The sequence below is a fragment of the Lactuca sativa genome, chromosome 2 (genome assembly GCF_002870075.4).
Source record: "Lactuca sativa cultivar Salinas chromosome 2, Lsat_Salinas_v11, whole genome shotgun sequence".
Lineage (NCBI taxonomy): Eukaryota > Viridiplantae > Streptophyta > Magnoliopsida > Asterales > Asteraceae > Lactuca > Lactuca sativa.
The window spans coordinates 197,578,591-197,596,465 of NC_056624.2; the positions used below are offsets into that span (position 1 = coordinate 197,578,591).

The following is a 17,875-nucleotide window of genomic DNA, read 5'->3' on the forward strand; positions in this document are numbered from 1 at the left end:
GGTAATTAATTACAAAGTTACAATTAAAAATCTAACACCCATATCCTTATATCAAACTTTTCGATCCATATTAGTTTTTGTGGTTCTAACAAAAAATTTGGATTGTTAGTGATGTCAACCCTTCTAAATGACTTTTCTACCCCTTGTATTGCTTCCACTCTTTACCATCACTTTCTCTCCCCAATATCAACCAATCCATGATCCATCCATGTAAAGAGAAACAAGAAAGAATATTGGTGGACTAATTCACACTTGCTATATATCCTCCTCCCTCGCATTATTATTCTTAAAACTCCTAAACCCGCCACCCGCTCTCCGCCTTTATCTCCCTCCTCCACTCCTGACTCCACCCACCTATAAAAACATTCACCACCACCTCTTACTCATTTTCTAGTTTCCTCCAATCCCATATTTTCTCTTAATTACCAATTCTTCCTCTTTTCTGGGTGTGGGGCTGGAGTAGTATTCAAGCTAGCCAACCACCCATGGATCCTGCTGTTCCTGCCCTTGCACAACAACCCACCACCGCCGGAGGTGTTGACAATGGTGCTTCAATATTAGATCCCACCAACAATATCGTCAAAGGAAAACGTACAAAGCGTCAAAGGCTACAGTCCTCCTCTTCTATTCCTTTCGCAATTGTATCTCACTCTTCCACCTCCTACAACGTTTTCAATTCTTCTCCGGCGTCATCTTCTGATTTTCCAGCTGGTAGCACCACCACGGAAGACGAAGATACGGCCATGTGCCTCATTCTCCTTTCCAAAGGTCATAACGTGTTTCCGAGGAACAGTAATGACGAATTATCCGGATACAAGTTTAACAGCAAAAGATATATACAAACATCGACGGACGCCGCCCATGGATTCACCGGAATGTATGTTTACGAGTGCAAGACGTGTAGCCGGACGTTCCCATCGTTTCAAGCTCTCGGAGGCCATAGAGCCAGCCACAAAAAACCAAGAATCAATGAATTAGATAAAAGAAAACTGTCACCCTACACCGCATTATCCGATGAGGATGAACCATTACTGCAATTCCCTTCGAGGAAGAACAATTCTTCTTCTTCCTCTTCCCTTTCGATTCAATTAAACCACCGGGTTTCATCTCCGGGACACAGCAAGAAATCGTCCACCAAGCTTCACGAATGTTCAATCTGTGGCACGGAATTTAATTCCGGACAAGCATTGGGCGGCCACATGAGGCGACACCGGGTGACTAATGGCACCGCCACCGCCGTCACTGCCACCAACACCACGTTGTCTTTGATTCCTTACAGCCCGGTTACAACCATGGTGGCCGACGATCAAGATTATCAAATGTCCAGGAATGATGGTTTGTGTTTGGATTTGGATCTCAACCTTCCGGCACCACCGGAAACAGTCATGGCTGCCGCAAATCACGACCAACGCCGTGAATCGAGCTTCAAATTCACGGCCGATCAGAACAAACAACAACACACCGTTCGTTTATCTGCCGCCCCAACATTGGTGGATTGTCACTACTAACACAAAGGTGCAAAAATCATATATATTTTCTTAATTTTCTTTTTACATTTTGTATTTAATCGATTACACCATTGATCTTGTGAAGGTAAGATGTGAAATTGTTCATCATACCCACAAATTACTAATTCTTTTAATTATGGATATAAATTCTTTGGATTTTTTTAACAAAATTTGTTGATAAATTTGGAATTCGTTTTTTTTTTTTTTTTTTTTTTTTGGGGGGGGGGGGGGGGGGGGGGGGGGGGGGGGGGTGGTTTGAGAAAAGTGGCATTCTTTTCTTGTTCCTCTCTATTGGTTTTCTTTCATGTTGTTCAAGTGTGTGAAAGAGAGGTTGGCAAGGTATTGTCGTTACCATCCTAATCAATCAAAAAGTCAAAAAGGAATTTGATCTTAAAATCATATATGCAATTAAAATCACTTCACTTTAATAATTAAATGATGTTATGAAATATATATTTAAATAACTTCTAATCGTAAAATATATATGTTTTTTAAATGTTATATTTAGATGACATGTTGATTAAAATATATACAATAGTTGCGAAAAGTCTCCACCCTTTTGTGTATTACTACCCCTTCAACTCTACATGACATGGCATTGTGATCGGAGTAATTTGTCTTCAGCTTAATTACGGAAATTTATTTTCAAACAAAAAATATTAAACGAAACAAGGTGTTAATGAAAGCCATTTTAGATCTTCAAACTGAAACTCCGCATTAATCTTAGAATTTGAAACATATTATGTGTATTATGATTTAACTGCACGTGCAAATCATGTGATTTCTTAGTGTCATGGTGTGATAATCATACATCTTAAAAAAAGCTCATCACAAGCCACCATGTTTAATCTGTCAAAAGTTTAATTAATCCCCGGTTTTAAGGATTATGCTTGGATTTGCCATGTATAATTAATAGCTTTAGCCTCACACTTTTCAATCTTTAACTTGGCTACTTTTATAGTTCTAGTGAGCTTGAGTAATTAAACATAGTTTCTACTCAATGGCAATAATTTCTCAAATATACAAGACACTTTTTGTCAAAAATAATAATATCAAAATTCAAACACCGTATCTTCAGTTAACCTTATTGAAGTCACTCAGTGAATTTTCCATCATTCGATCAAATGCCCATTTACTTTTAAAGGAGTGCAAATACAAAAATCAATAGAATAGAAAACCTGGAACCATTTGCCAATTTAAAAAAGTGATATGTTAGAAGAAATTGTAACCAGGCACAACAAAACATGTTGTATTGTATATTAATCATTATATTGGGATTTAGACAAAGATTACACTTGTGTCCTGTCCAAAAAATATTTTGACTCTTGTCCTGGAACCAACTAAGTCGTCTTCTCATCCTCACCAACAAAAATATTTAGAGTCTTGTCCAGTTTAGTCCAGTGTAACAGGTGCAACCAACATATAAATTAGTGAGACAAGATCCTCCTCACCAGTTTATGGTTAGCGTGGTGGAGGGGGAAGGCTTTGGACCAGGTGGAACTGGCACTGGTGTCGGTGGTGTTGGTGTTGGCACAGGTGGAGGAATAACAGATCCTGAAAGCACGAAAGTAACATGGTGGGAATCATCGATCGAGTTCTAGAAGAAAATCAAAATGAAAATACAAAAGAGAATTAACAAACCACAAAAGAGAATGTTGGATGGTGGTTGTCGTTCTTTAGCAGGATTAGGATCAGGGTCATAGACCCGAATGTAGAGCTCTTGACCCAAGTACCAATGCTTCAACACCTGTGAACGTAAGTTCCACATTCCGGGATTGTCTAAGTATGCATAAACCGCCGTCCATCCTCCCGGGTAAACCTAGCCATCGATCATAATTAAATTTCATTAGAATCCACACTGTTCTCGAGTTTTTCAAAAGAGAAAGGGATCGAAAACGATAGAAACCCAAAAAAATCATATCCAAATTAACAAACACTTTTTCTAGTTTACGTACCTGAACAGTTGATCGAACTACTGGATCATAAAGATTGTACGTTGATCGCATGTTCGGAGTCCAATCTCCAGCACCAAACCTAAAATATGCATCATTTAAATTCAAAGACTAACTATAATTAATGGCTGTCATACATTTAATAATCTTTTATAACCTTACCCCACAACATAGAATCCGAAACCATCCAAATGCCATGTATCAATAACTAGCATATCGTTCTTGAACACAATTTCAAGCCATCCGTTGTGAACCCCAGAAACAACGAAAGTACCATCAATAGCAACAGGGTTAGATGAATTAGCCGAGTACGCATCAAGTTTGTAAGTTCCCGTTCCATTCTTATAGTAATCCGCTAGTTTCAATGCAGTATCCGGAACACGATATGACACATTGTTAACAGCGTAACGAGCACTGCCATTGATTTCGTCTAATGATCCTTGGAGAATAAACGTTTGGGATAATGTGACATTCGATACGTTGAATGTTCCTTGTGGGTTTGGCCTTGCTGCCCCTGCCGTCAAGTTCCACCTAATATGCAACTACCTTAGTGAGTATAAAACCGAATATATATATATCTAAAAATCTTGATTAATTTTCTAATCGTTTAATTACTAGCTACCTGATTGACTTTGCTTGATTGATTGAAAAGTTAAGGTCGAATGGATCAGGTCCTCGAGGTAATGGACCTTGGACTGGTGTGGTGGAGTCGTCATAATGTAACACCCCAACACCGATTAGTTGGCTAGATTCAGGTGTGTTAACCATTTTAGGGCTTGCCACCATGTAATAGTCAGCTTTGGGTTGGTTTGTTGTCACCAAAACGGAGTATGATTGGCCTACATGTATATCAAGCGTATCTAATATTATTTGGCTTATATATGACCCCTCCGTCTCAACTAGTAGCATTGGATGGTTTTGGATCCTGAAATTGATACTCCGTTCCGTTCCAACGTTTGATATTCTTATGAGATATGTTTCACCTGTGTATTTAAAAAACTATAATTAAGCAAAGTTCGAGTCAAGGTTATATTTTAAGAGACTTGTGCCAATCTAACCGGCTAGATAGCACTTAGTTTGAACCATATTTAATGTGTCGTGTGATAGAAAAAAAACATACATGACAGTCTTATAATGCATTCGGCATGCACACTATAGTATGAAGTTGTGATGTAATTCAACTTGTTGTAGAGAGGCAGAACAAGAATACAAAGACCAATGAATGTTTTTCTCATTCTTATCATGAAAATAGTCATAAAATGTCTGTGTAGTCCTCTTACGATAACAAAAGTGCCCTAAATTATGCAATTGAACTCAACAAGATTTTTTGATAACTAGATTTGGTTAATCAAATATAATTATCATTTAGCCTTTTTTGCACATTTACCTTGCTCAACAACAATGGTTCGATTTGTTTGCGGGTAACGGCTATTTCCATTCATGAGCATTGTGTCCGGGTGTAGGTGAAGTAGCGATTTGTTCAAAGACGAGCGGATATCCTAAAAGTTTTACCCAAAAAAATCAAAACAAAGATGATGTAAAAAAAACCAAATATCATAAACCACCTTTTAATGTGGAAAGAATATGCTTCAAAGATTAAAATATTACGATATTAAAAAAAATATGGTTATTTTAAACAGAATTCATGCGTATTTTAGGGAAAATAAAATGTGACGATCGTGATACAATACTACAATAGTGTTTGTGTGGTGGTACCTTAAAACTGTTGTTGTACCAATCTCCAATAAGAAGATCAAACTCGCCATGTGGTTTAGGAAATGGAGTTGGGATTATGACCCGTGGATTGACTCTGATCGGGCCAAAAGCTCCACCAGCCTTGTGGAAGTTGATGGAGGGGAAGTAAGAAAAGGTGCCAATTTGGTCTTTTACAGTGAATACATAAGTCCAACTAGAACCGGGTCGGATCGGACAGTTCGTACCAGACACTCCATCTTGCCATGAGTTGAGCCTTTGTTGTATACCATTCCTGAAAATTCAATACGACCCATTTTATTAGATAGCCTGTCTCAACGTCTTTACAGCCCTATATGGCCCAAATAAAGGTCAATATTGAATAGGCCAATTCTTTACAAGCCATGGGCCCAAGTATATTAGGCATAAATGAGGCGTACAAATTTAGTTTTGTAACCTGTCCAAATCGGTTTTTGGGCTTTATTGTTGTCTGTCTCTGGACCCAATTCGTTTTAACCGGTTTCAATAAAAAAAAAAAGTAACCAATGGAACCAGTTAGTATTTGGTTTTAAAACCCAGTTTTTTATCTGCTCTCAAATCCTATTTAGCGGTAATATTCATATCCATTCAATCCTATCAAATCAAGTTAATCTGGTTTTTTCTAAAACCAGTTTCAAAGCGGTTTTTATTACGAATTAACTTAATTTTTTTTTGGTAAAAAAACAAATGAATCGTTAGATAAATATAAAAATAACATGATTTATAAAAAAAATTCCTGAAAAAATATTTCGATAATTCATTTTTACGATTATTTTGTATTCACAGAAATTGTCATAAAAATGAAAAAAAAAAATCTTTACTTAAAAACAAATCATAAACATGTTTTTTGTAAATTTTTTTTCTTATTAATCATCTTACATTTGAATCATCTAATGATTTATTTTGTTTGTTTTCTAATATATATATATATATATATATATATATATATATATATATATATATATATATATATATATATATATATATATATATATATTATTACCTTCTTACCAAAAAAATTCTTCTAATTTGATCTTTTATATATATATATATATATATATATATATATATATATATATATATATATATATATAGTTCATGTGAGACGGCCTAATATTGTTAGACCGTCAGACCACTTTTTTCTAGTGAAATATTCTAATATTTTAGTGTTCATAAAAATTAAATGTGTGTAATATTCTAATATTCTAAAACAATAATTTTAACATATTTTACATTGAAATAGTATAAAACATATAATGTTAAAATATTGCATTTTATATTTTTACGAACAATAAAATATTAGAATATTTCACTAAAAAAAATTAGGTTCACGATCTCAAAAAATTATGTTTGTCTCAAATGAATTCATATATATATATATATATATATATATATATATATATATATATATATATATATATATATATATATATATATATATATATACACACACACACGATGAAATCATAAATAACAATAATGATCAATATTTGATATACTTCCCTGTCAAATTATTCTCAGCTTTTGCCAACGGCAAAATTTTATTAATGTTCTGCTTTGCGCCACAGCTAGCTGATAAGCTAGCTTATTTTTCGAGTTTTTTATGTTGTCGTGTTTGGTAAGTAAAAAAGTAGCTTATAAACTAGCTTTTTAAAAAGCTACTTAAACTAGCTTTTTATGAGATTTTTTAAAATTTTCCAAATACATCCCTTATTAATTATAGAAAGACATATTCTTACATGTCATTTTATGTAATTTTATATATTTCAGCTAGTTTTATCAAAAGTTATTTTTTATCAGCTAGCATTTCAACTATCAGCTAGCTTTTTATTTAACAGTTAGTTTTTCAACTATCAACTAGCTTTTCAGCTAACAGCTAGTTTTTCAGCTAGTACACCAAATATAACCTAAGACTAAAAATGCTAAAAATATAGATATGTACCCCAATAGTTAAGATAATGAAAATGTAATTAACGAGAATGGGGAAAATGACTTATTAAAGTAATTAACTTTTCGGTATGTTCACATCTGGGTAACTATCTTTTTTTTGTACATATCTAAGTAACAAACTTGTTAGAAGTGTTTACATACAACCATTATGACTTGTTATAGCAGGTTACATCCTAGATGTGAACGCTTTCAACAAGTTCGTTACCTAGATGTGTACAAAAAAATAGTTACCCAATATGAACAAAACGAAAAGTAAAAGTAAATTACACGAATGGTCCTTGTGATTTGGGGGAATTTGTGTTTTTGGTCCCTAACTTATTTTTTTAACTTCGATGGTCCCTACTGTTTATTTTTGTTGCGCGTTTGGTCCATACCTTACCTAAAAATACTATTGTCCCCTTATTAATTTATTTTTTAATTAATTTATTTATTTATGTATTTATTTTTTACATATTTAAAAAAATTAATAGACCCCACATATCTGTATCTCCAAGATCCGTACTGTTTATTTTTTAATTAATTTATTTTTTTTTAACTCGAATGATCTCTACTGTTTAATTTTGTTACGAGCTTGGTCTCTGTCTTACATAAAAAGACTATTGTGCTTTTATTAATTTATTTTTTTAATTAATTTTCTTGTTTATGTATTTATTCTTTATATATTTAAGAAAAATTAGTAGACCCCATATATTTGTATCTCTTCACCATCTCATCTCTCATCCTCCTCAACTTCAATTTATTTTCCATCTTTAGTGATATCGACGTCTTCATCATCCGTTCCTTTTTCGATCCTTCAACTCCGTCGAATCAACACCACAACCCACTAAAGATGAAAAGACAGTAGGTTATGGTGTTGGTTCGCCAAAGTTGAAGTACCAAAAAAAGAATGGTGAAGATGTCAATATTACTAAAGATGGAAAAGAAATAGAAGTTGGGGAGGATGAGAGATGGGATAGTGACCGGTAAGACCTAAATGTGGTTTTAGGTTTATGGTGACGAGATACAAATATGTGGGGTCTATTAATTTTTTTTAATATATAAAAAATAAATACATAAATAAGAAAATTAATTAAAAAATAAATTAATAAGCGAACAATAGTCTTTTTAGGTAAGATAGGGACCAAACACGCAACAAAAATAAACAGTAGGGACCATCCGAGTTTAAAAATAAGTTAGGGACCAAAAACATAAATTCTCCCAAACCATAAGGACCATTTGTGTAATTAAATTTTACTTTTCGTTTTTTTTATATTTGGGTAACTATTTTTTTTTGTACACATATAGGTAACGGACTTGTTGAAAGTGTTCATATCTAGGATTTAACCTGCAATAGCAAGTCATAATGGTCATATGTGAATATTTTCAACAAGTTTGTTACTTAGAAGTGTACAAAAAAAAATATAGTTACCTAGATGTGAACATACTGAAAAGTTAATTACCTTAATAAGTCGTTTTCCCAACGAGAATGAGATAAGTTGTTAATAGATTTGCGACCGTATAAATAAGTTTTTGATAAATCTTTTTATTCAAGTTGCTATTTTCCCATTCAAGTTCCGATTTTCCCAAAATTAGATTGATCTTAATTCTTAAGAATAATATAAGAAACGTAAATGTTACTCGTCAATTAGATGATTAACTCTAGTGTTGGATATAAGTTTCAATGTTCACATAATGACACTATAAGCAATTCTACCTAATATATCACTTTCAAATTTTCATCATATCATATGTGGAAATGCAGTAAAAAACATATATAAAAAAGAAATGTTATCTTGTGTTTGAGTGAGCGAGAAAACATAATTACCAGGTGATCAAAAGAGGTTCATCCATGTTATTGAATACATTAACATGTATAATGTCGTTGGTAGTCGCATTAATAAGAGGCCCAGGAAACATCCCATTAATCGTTATGACCTATCATATTTTCAAACAATAAAAATAAAGCATCATTTAAAGAGTTGAAAAAAGAAATAAAAAACAAAAAGACCAGTGGTAAATACCGGTTGATCAATTAAAACAGGTTTGATGGTGGTGTCAATATTTACTTGCCACTCTAGATAGATATCATCAGCATTCACAAAGATTGCTTGTAACATTAATGCCGCAAAAGCAACATAAAAATTTAGCCACGGAAATTCACCAAGGAAAGCCATATCATATGATCATGGACATTAATCTAGCTAGGTGTGATTTTTGAATTAATAAAGACGTGTAAATGAATGTTACATACTATACTAGTACAGTTGTCATGTAATATGGACAAAAATGGGGAGATATGGTGATAATTTCATAGTGTCACATGAAAACAAGTTTGGCTTTGGAGAAAACTAAGTAAAACAAGGACGGTTGTTGTGGGTTGTAATTTTGTATATTAGCTTTTTTTTTTTTGTCTATTTTTACTTTACATGAATCAAATAATATATATATATATATATATATATATATATATATATATATATATATATATATATATATATATATAGAGAGAGAGAGAGAGAGAGAGAGAGAAAGAGAGAGAGAGAGAGAGAGAGAGAGAGAGAGAGAGAATGAGAGAGACAGGTTTATCTGAAACCATGTTAATTTAATAAGACATATGGATATGATCATAATCACTCATTTTGAATATCAAAAAAATAAAAAATAAAAAGTATATATAAATTGCAAAACAAAATGAAAAATCTAAAAATTCTTTCTTAAACATTACTTTCGTTATTTAATTTATCCAAAAAAATTTAAAAAAAATAAAAAAAAAATCACCGTTTTTTTCAAAATATGAGTGAAATATTCTTAATAGAATGTTCTTTTCAAGATATGGATAAATTTGCATGTACAATAAAGAAACATAGATCTAACGCTTTAGGGTTTTGAATGTGCATATAGGATGTTCTTTTGCTCAAAACTCATGTAACACCCAAAGTTTTGAAGGCCAAGAAAGGAAAGAAAACCCTAAGTTTAGGGGTCGACTCGGCGAGTCCGAGCGGGATCCAGGTCGAGGAGTAAGTGACCGACTCGGCGAGTAGGCCAAGGTGACTCGCCGAGTCTGGTCTGTGCGTGGAAAACCCTAAATTCGGGACTTGGAGCCTATATAAACGTCTTAATCTTCTTCCTAGGGTTCCCTTACTGCCTCTTCAGCCCTGGATACCAAACCCTAGCCGTCATAACCTTTGATTGAGCCATTTGTTGCCTTGGAAGGTGCATTAAAGCTTGGAGAAGGAAGAAGGAACTTAGAGGAGCAAGAAGGTGTTGGATTAGTGTCTAAGTCCATAACTATTTTGGTATGTACTTGACTCGATGGTGCATGGTCCTTTTGGGTTGCCTTCACCAAAGCAACTTGATTGGAGAAATAAATAAAGAGAGAGAGAGGTTATTATGATTTATTAATATGTTATAAGAATAATTTATTAAAGGAGAAATCATATTTGTTTAATTTATTGGTCAATAATTAATTAAGAATTAATTTTGTGATCAAGTGTAATTAATTAAACTAGAGGGGCTGAATTGTAATTATGTGATAGTTACAAAATAAGGTAACGATTATCTTATATATATGGTGAACGAATTTGAGGTGTAAATCCCTTAGAATTCGACTAGGATAAGGGTTTCTAGGACTTATCTTATGGTTGCTTGGTCGACAAGCAACTAGATAAGGATAAGGACTGAAACCTTAATCTTTACACCTATATAAACCCCCTAGGGCTTAGGAATTCGACGAACCCTTCCCAAGAGGTCCTAAGGACGAATTCTAACCTCCCACCTCTCTCTTTATATCTTCTCCACTTGCTTATGGTGTTTGTAAGCCATTAGAGGAGTGACACTTGTGACTCTCAGCTTTCCAAGGTCAATTCAAGGAGGAATTGGATTGTTATTGCTATATAACAATCAAGGTATGTTCTTAAACCTAATTATATGTTAATATTGATTTCCATATGCTAGAATTAGGGTTTATAGTCTTGGATTCAAAGCATGTACAATAGAGAAACCTAGATCCAAGCATTAGGGTTTGTATGAGCACATAGGATGTCTTATAACCAAAACCCATCAGAAGGGACTATAGATCTGGAGTTTGTGGAGCCTTTCTGAGATATTGAAGGTAATAAGTCGTCCCTCTCTCCTTTAGGTCTTCCATGGTTGTGAGATTTGGGGCTTTTAAGCCATGGTTTGACATCCATTTGAGTTAGAAGTCGGATCTGAAGTTGCTACTTCAGATCCAAGTGTGTTATGGACTAGAGAAGCATAAAGTATCAGCCCTTGAGTCAATGTTGAAGCCCCTTGGCCTTAAACCCTAGTTTATGGTGTATTTTGCTTATATCTCCTTCTCTACACGTAAAGTTTGCAACTTTACGTGAGGAATAGGCTTGGGAAGGGTAGATCTATAGATTTGAGTCCCTGCATGACTCAAAAGTCCTCTGCATGTATGAAGGACCGGATGGACTCGGCGAGTCCTTTGAGTGGACTCGGCGAGTGGCTTGAAGATGAGGAGGAACTCGACGAGTGGGATGAACAGCTCGTCGAGTCGGATAAAGTTGGGCGTGAACTCGGCGAGTTGGATGAAGATTGTCTTGGACTCGGCGAGTCTGTTCTTGGACTCGACGAGTCAAGTCGCGAAACCCCAAACCTTCGCGTTTAGACTCGAATCAGTGAGTCGCTTAGAGACTCGGTGAGTTGGACAGGTCAGGACTCGGAAATCGGTAGACTCGGCGAGTCATGGAATGACTCGGCGAGTAGAGTCGCGAGTGGAAGGACTCTAGACTTATGAACTCGGCGAGTCAGTAGGGTGACTCGACGAGTAGGGTTGACCTGGAAGGTTGACTTTGACCAGGACTTTGACTTCGACCTAAGTTGACTTAGTTGACTTTCGGGAGATAGTTAGACTAAGTGTTGCATTGATATTGGTAGCTCGGGGAACTAGTGGAGCGGGAGTTCATAGAGTTGTCGGTCAGCAGCCGGAGGATTATCAGCAGAGTTCAGCAGTGCGAGGTGAGTCTCCTCACTGTTTGTATGGGTCTAAGGCACCAATGTCGGCCCATTTAGAATATACATGAAAGACCAGGGGGTGGCCCCTGGCACACAGTACGTTATTATGTATGATAGGAAGACCAGGGGGTTAGCCCTAGACAATATGCATGAAAGACCAAGGGGTGGCCCCTGGCACACAGTACGTTATTATGTATGATAGGAAGACCCGGGGGTTAGCCCTAGGCAATATGCATGAAAGACCAAGGGGTGGCCCCTTGCACACAGTATGTTATTATGGATGTCAGGAAGACCTGGGGGTTAGCCTAGGCAATATGTATGAAAGACCAGGAGGTGACTCCTGGCGCATTGTATGCTATTATATATGAAAGACCAGGAGGTGGCTTCTGGCACACTGTATGATGTTTAGCTAAGTAGAGTAGTATGTACGGTTGTCTTTGTGATACTTGCATAAAAGACCAGGGGGGTGGCCCTTGGCACATGTCTGTAAGACCAGTGGGTGGCCCTTGGCACTTATCTGTAAGACCCAGGGAGTAGCCCAGGCTTAACCAGGAAGACCACGCGCGGCCCGTGGCATAATGGCAAGACTATGTTTGGCACATAGCACCTTATTTGATTATGGATAAGTCGGTTATGTATAGCTCTTGGCTATGAATGGTTTGTATGGTATGAGGTATCTGGGGAACTCACTAAGCTTCATGCTTACGGCTTTCAGTTTTGGTTTCAGGTACTTCCGGTAGCAGATTATGGAGCTCGGGATGATCACATGGCACACACCATAGATTAGTCAGCCCGGGGAATGTTTTACTATGATAATGAACATGTGTTTTGAAAACTAATACTCTGTTTATGTTTTGAAATGATGATTTTACTTTAAGTGATACTTTATTAAAAGAAATTTTTAGTCTTAAATTTTGGGACGTTACAACTCATCAGTGGTATTAGAGCCTTGCTTGGTTTCTATTGTATTTGATAAATTGTGTATTTGTTCATTGCTAAAAATCGAATTTTGTGCAATCTGCTTGACAGACTCGTCGAGCCCAATGAGGTACTCAACGAGTAAGATGAACTCGGCGAGTCCTGCAAGGAACTCGGCGAGTCGGGCTGTCAGGCAGACGGATTTTCGGGATTTTTTTTGTTTTTGACTTAGCATAATTACCATAAATGTTTCTAATTGATAAGATACTAATTTTATTGATTCCTTATGATTATCCTTGTCAAAATAAAAAGATTTTGTCATTTAATTAAATAATTATTACCTTATTTGATAAATATTAATTGTTTGAATTATTTGATCATTATCTTGCATGGAAATTGATAGGTCAAAATTAGATAACCACCAAAATTAACTGTTTAATTGTTTATTTGAATTTTGATCTAGATAGTTTTGAAATGTTTCAAAACTTGCCCTCAAGTTTTGGAATTTAAATTTTTGAATCAGAAGTTTAATTTTGAAATTGTTAAATTTCAAGCCCTAGAATTTTATACGTTTAAAATCCACCATATACTATTATAATATTATAAGAATAATTATTATATATGTATAATATAAATGTTAGTCTTACCGTTAGTAGGCTCATTCACGAAGCCGATCTATAAGGGGGTATAAGGTTATGGCCTATAAAATGGTCGTTTAATGGGTGTACACTCTCACTCACCGCTTCCTTGATTGGTGGAGGGTCATTAGCCGAACGGATAGAATAGGGCAACTCATTCCTCATTAAAAATATAATGATTAATAAAGTAACTAAATGTTTTTATAAAATTCTCAATCTTAGTTACTTTAGAAAAATATGAATTTGATGTTATTCCATGAAATTGCACTTTGTACCCTTGCTAAGACGTTAGTGGAGCGTGTGTGGTTAACCGACACACTAATTTGGCTCTAAGAAGAGGTGGCAAAGGGTGACTCGATGTTTGTCATAGATCAATGGAGCGTGTGTGGCTAACTGGCACATTCATTAGGTAACTATAACATTGGGGGCACCATTTACATTTGCATGGTTATTCACACCCTGTTTGCGATCCTCGGTATCCCAATCACAAACTTAAGGGGCATATCAAGATTTAAACATGTCATTGAAAAGTTCAATGAATCTCAAAAGATATAGGAGTTTCAATACATTTAAAACTTAATTTTAATTTGTTTTTCATGGTGGAAATTAGTGAATCGTCATTCACTTACCTTCAAATTATTTGATGTTTAAATTATGGGATCCATCTTCTAAATTGTAAATAATGTTGTTGGATCCTAGCCCTAATTTCTCATTTAGGTGTTTAATTGGGGATTCTTATCTAATCAACTTCGTCTCTTTTCTTTTTCAAATGTTGAACTCAAACAACAACGCTTCAGGCTCAAACACCCCCGTCTCATTCTCACTCATGAATTTGTGTGGGAGGGTGATCTTCGACGTAAACAATTTTAACGAATGGATCCGCAACATAAGGATGGTCACCCGTTACGAGGACAAGGAGAATGTCCTCAACAAGGAGCTGAAAGAGGTGAACATCAACACTGCTACTCTCGAGGAGATCGCTGCCTTTGAGGCCCATGAGCGTGATGCCACGAAAGTCCATTGCTTCATGCTTGCGACCATGACTGTTGAACTCCAAAAGTCCTACGAGGACTTCAATCCCTACGAAATGCATAAGGACTTGCTTGAAAGGTACCACCAAAGGGCAAGGCAGGAGAGGTACGAGATCATCACTTCGATGATCACGACCAAGATGAGAGACAGAGAGTCTGTCACTGCTCATCTGTAGAAGATGCAGAGATATGTTGACCGCCTGCTGAAGTTAAATGTTAACTTCGATGAAAAGTTGGCGATTGACATCATTCTTCATTCACTGCCATCCTGCTTCAACCAGTTTCGCATGACCTACCACATGAACAAAGAGGAGGTCACGTTGAGCAAGCTTCAAGGCCTGTTAAGGACTGCTGAGAGCAACCTCAAGGACAAGTCTGTTGCACAAACTCCTACTCCCACTACTGCCCCGGTCTTGGCTATTGGGCAGGGGAAGAGTAAGAAGAGGAAGGCTCCCTCAAAGAGCCACCATAAAGGAAAGTCCCGTGATAGCACCTCTTATAGTGGAACCAAGGATGGCCCCGCTGCACCCACCTCAAGCCCAAAGGATGCAGAGTGTTATCACTGCCATGACATAGGGCATTGGAAACGAAGCTGCCCGAAGTATCCGCAAGATATCAAGGATGGGAAGATCAAGTCGTCCTTCGCAGGTATTTACACTATTCAATCTAATGATTCATCACATGATATTTCTAGGGTACTTGATACAGGATGTGGTTTTCACATTTGTTCTGATTTGCAGGGCCTAAGAAGAAATAAGGATGTGGAGCATGGGAAGATAAACTTGATCATGGGGAACAGAAGAGCATCGCCTGTCACCAAGATTGGAGTTTACTCTTTAGTGCTTGGTAATGGATTAGGACTAGATTTGAATAATTGTTTCTATTCACCAAAAATGACAAAAAAACATCATTTCTTTTCATGGTTTGTATAGACAAGGATTTAGATATTCATTTGATAATGAAAAGGGTTCTATTAATGCTTATCTTAATGGTGTTTTCTATTTTGAAGCATTGCCTTGTAATGGAATATATGAAACTGCGATGGTTGTAGATAACTTAGGAAATGATGTGTTGCATATCGAATCTTCCAATAGTTTGGACAAAGCATGATTGTGGCATTGTCGTCTTGGACATGTCAACAAGAAAAGCATAGCCCAACTTCAAAAGGATGGAGTGTTGGAGTCATTCGACCTTAGGGACGATGACGTGTGCGAGTCTTGTTTACTTGGAAAGATGACCAAGTCACCCTTCACTGGTACTTGTGAAAGGGGTAAGGGTTTATTGGATCTCATACACACCAATGTGTGTGGGCCCTTTAGATCCACTACAAGGGATGCGATCCGCTTCTTTGTGACTTTTACCGATGATTATAGTAGGTATAGGTATATCTACTTAATCAGGCACAAGTCAGAAACCTTTGAAAAGTTCAAAGAGTTTCAACAAGAAGTGGAGAATCAGTTGGGCCGGAAAATCAAGATGCTTCGATCCGATCGAGGTGGAGAATACCTTAGTCTTGAATTCTACAACTACCTTAAGGAACGCGAAATCGTTTCGCAATTGAGGCCACCTAGGACACCGCAGTTAAACGGTGTGGCTGATAGGCGTAATCGAACCTTGCTAGACATGGTTCGCTCCATGATGGCTCGTGATTTGCTACCTATCTCATTACGGGGGTATGCCTTAGAAACTGCCGCCCATATCCTAAACTTAGTCCCTACATAGAAGGTTGCCAAAACACCTCACGAGATGTGGACAGAGAAAGCTCCATCATAGGCACATATCAAGGTTTGGGGTTGCGAGGCTTTCGTAAGACGAGAGACTCACGAAAAGCTCGAACCTCGTAGTGAGCGGTATATTTTCATCGGCTACCCGCAGAAGTCCTTTGGGTATCTCTTCTATAGACCGAGTGACAATGTTTTCTTTGTTGTGAGGAGAGGGGTTTTCCGAAAGCGAGAACTCATAAGCCAAGGGGACAGTGGGAGGAAAATCAATCTTGAAGAACTTCAAGAATCGAATGATGAAGGAACCTTTAACATTGACGCTCAACCTGAGGAGGAAACTCCTGTTGAACCGATTGACGAGTCCTTACCTCTTAGACGTTCCAGTAGAGTTAGTGTTCCGCCTGTGTTATATGGTTTTCATATAACAAGTGAGGGTGATACGTTTATTAGTGACGGTACACTAATAAATTTGGACGAACCTAACAGTTATAAGGAAGCCATGGTAGGCCCGAAGTCTTCAAAGTGGAAAGAGGCTATGGACAACGAGATTCAGTCCATGTATGACAACCAAGTTTGGAATTTGGTTGACAATGTGTCAGGTCGTAAGACGGTCGGGTGCAAGTGGATCTTCAAGAAGAAGACCGACATGGATGGGAAGGTACACACTTATAAAGCGTGATTGGTTGCTAAGGGCTTTACTCAAACTCCCGAAGTTGACTATGATGAGACCTTATCACCGGTTGCGAAGATAAAGTCTATTAGGGTGATGCTAGCCATTTATGCATTTCATGACTATGAAATATGGTAGATGGACGTCAAAACCGCTTTTCTTAATGGGAAGTTGGTTGAGGATGTTTACATGATTCAGCCAGAGGGTTTTGTCGATGTGAAGCATCCTAATAGAGTGTGTAAGCTTGAGAAATCCATTTATGGATTAAAACAAGTGTCTCACATTGGAATCTTTGTTTCGACGAGAAAGTCAAAGAGTTTGGTTTTCTGCAAAGCAAGGATGAATCATGTGTATATGTCAAAGCCAGTGGGAGTATAGTTAGCTTCCTCGTATTGTATGTCGATGACATACTGCTCATAGGAAACGACATCTCGACCCTACAGGAAGTCAAGTCCTGGCTTGGGAAGTGTTTCGCTATGAAGGACCTCAGAGAGGCTGCCTATATTCTGGGAATAGAGATAGTGAGAAACAGGAGTAAAAGACTTATAGGACTTAGTCAGAATACTTACTTGGACAAGGTACTAAAGCGTTTTTGTATGGAGAATTCCAAGAAAGGGGAGTTACCAATCCAAAGTAATGCTAAGTTGAGTAAGACTCAAAGTCTGAGTACCGAAGTCGAGATAGCACAAATGAGTCGAGTACCTTACTCTTCTGTAGTTGGCTCGATCATGTATGTTATGACTTGTACTCGCCCTGATGTGGCCTTTGCTTTGAGCATGGTC

The 17,875-nt window shown here is 36.7% G+C and overlaps 2 protein-coding genes across 2 annotated transcripts; one reads left to right on the plus strand and one right to left on the minus strand.

Annotated features, from left to right (window-relative positions):
* The first annotated feature begins 216 nt into the window (after nucleotides 1–216).
* Nucleotides 217–1,640, plus strand: LOC111899911 (zinc finger protein ZAT5). Its single transcript, XM_023895807.3, has one exon. The coding sequence runs from the start codon at nucleotides 486–488 to the stop codon at nucleotides 1,506–1,508; it is 1,023 nt and encodes a 340-aa protein (XP_023751575.1). The 5' UTR covers nucleotides 217–485; the 3' UTR covers nucleotides 1,509–1,640.
* A 745-nt stretch (nucleotides 1,641–2,385) lies between these two features.
* Nucleotides 2,386–9,294, minus strand: LOC111899756 (L-ascorbate oxidase homolog). Its single transcript, XM_042899773.1, has 11 exons — nucleotides 9,142–9,294; nucleotides 8,946–9,055; nucleotides 5,099–5,453; nucleotides 4,848–4,959; nucleotides 4,643–4,755; nucleotides 4,083–4,459; nucleotides 3,623–3,991; nucleotides 3,464–3,542; nucleotides 3,150–3,327; nucleotides 2,960–3,062; nucleotides 2,386–2,686 (listed from the first exon to the last, which is right to left on the minus strand). Exons 1-11 carry the CDS (start codon nucleotides 9,292–9,294, stop codon nucleotides 2,647–2,649), a joined length of 1,989 nt encoding a protein of 662 aa, XP_042755707.1. The 3' UTR covers nucleotides 2,386–2,646.
* Nucleotides 9,295–17,875: the final 8,581 nt, after the last annotated feature.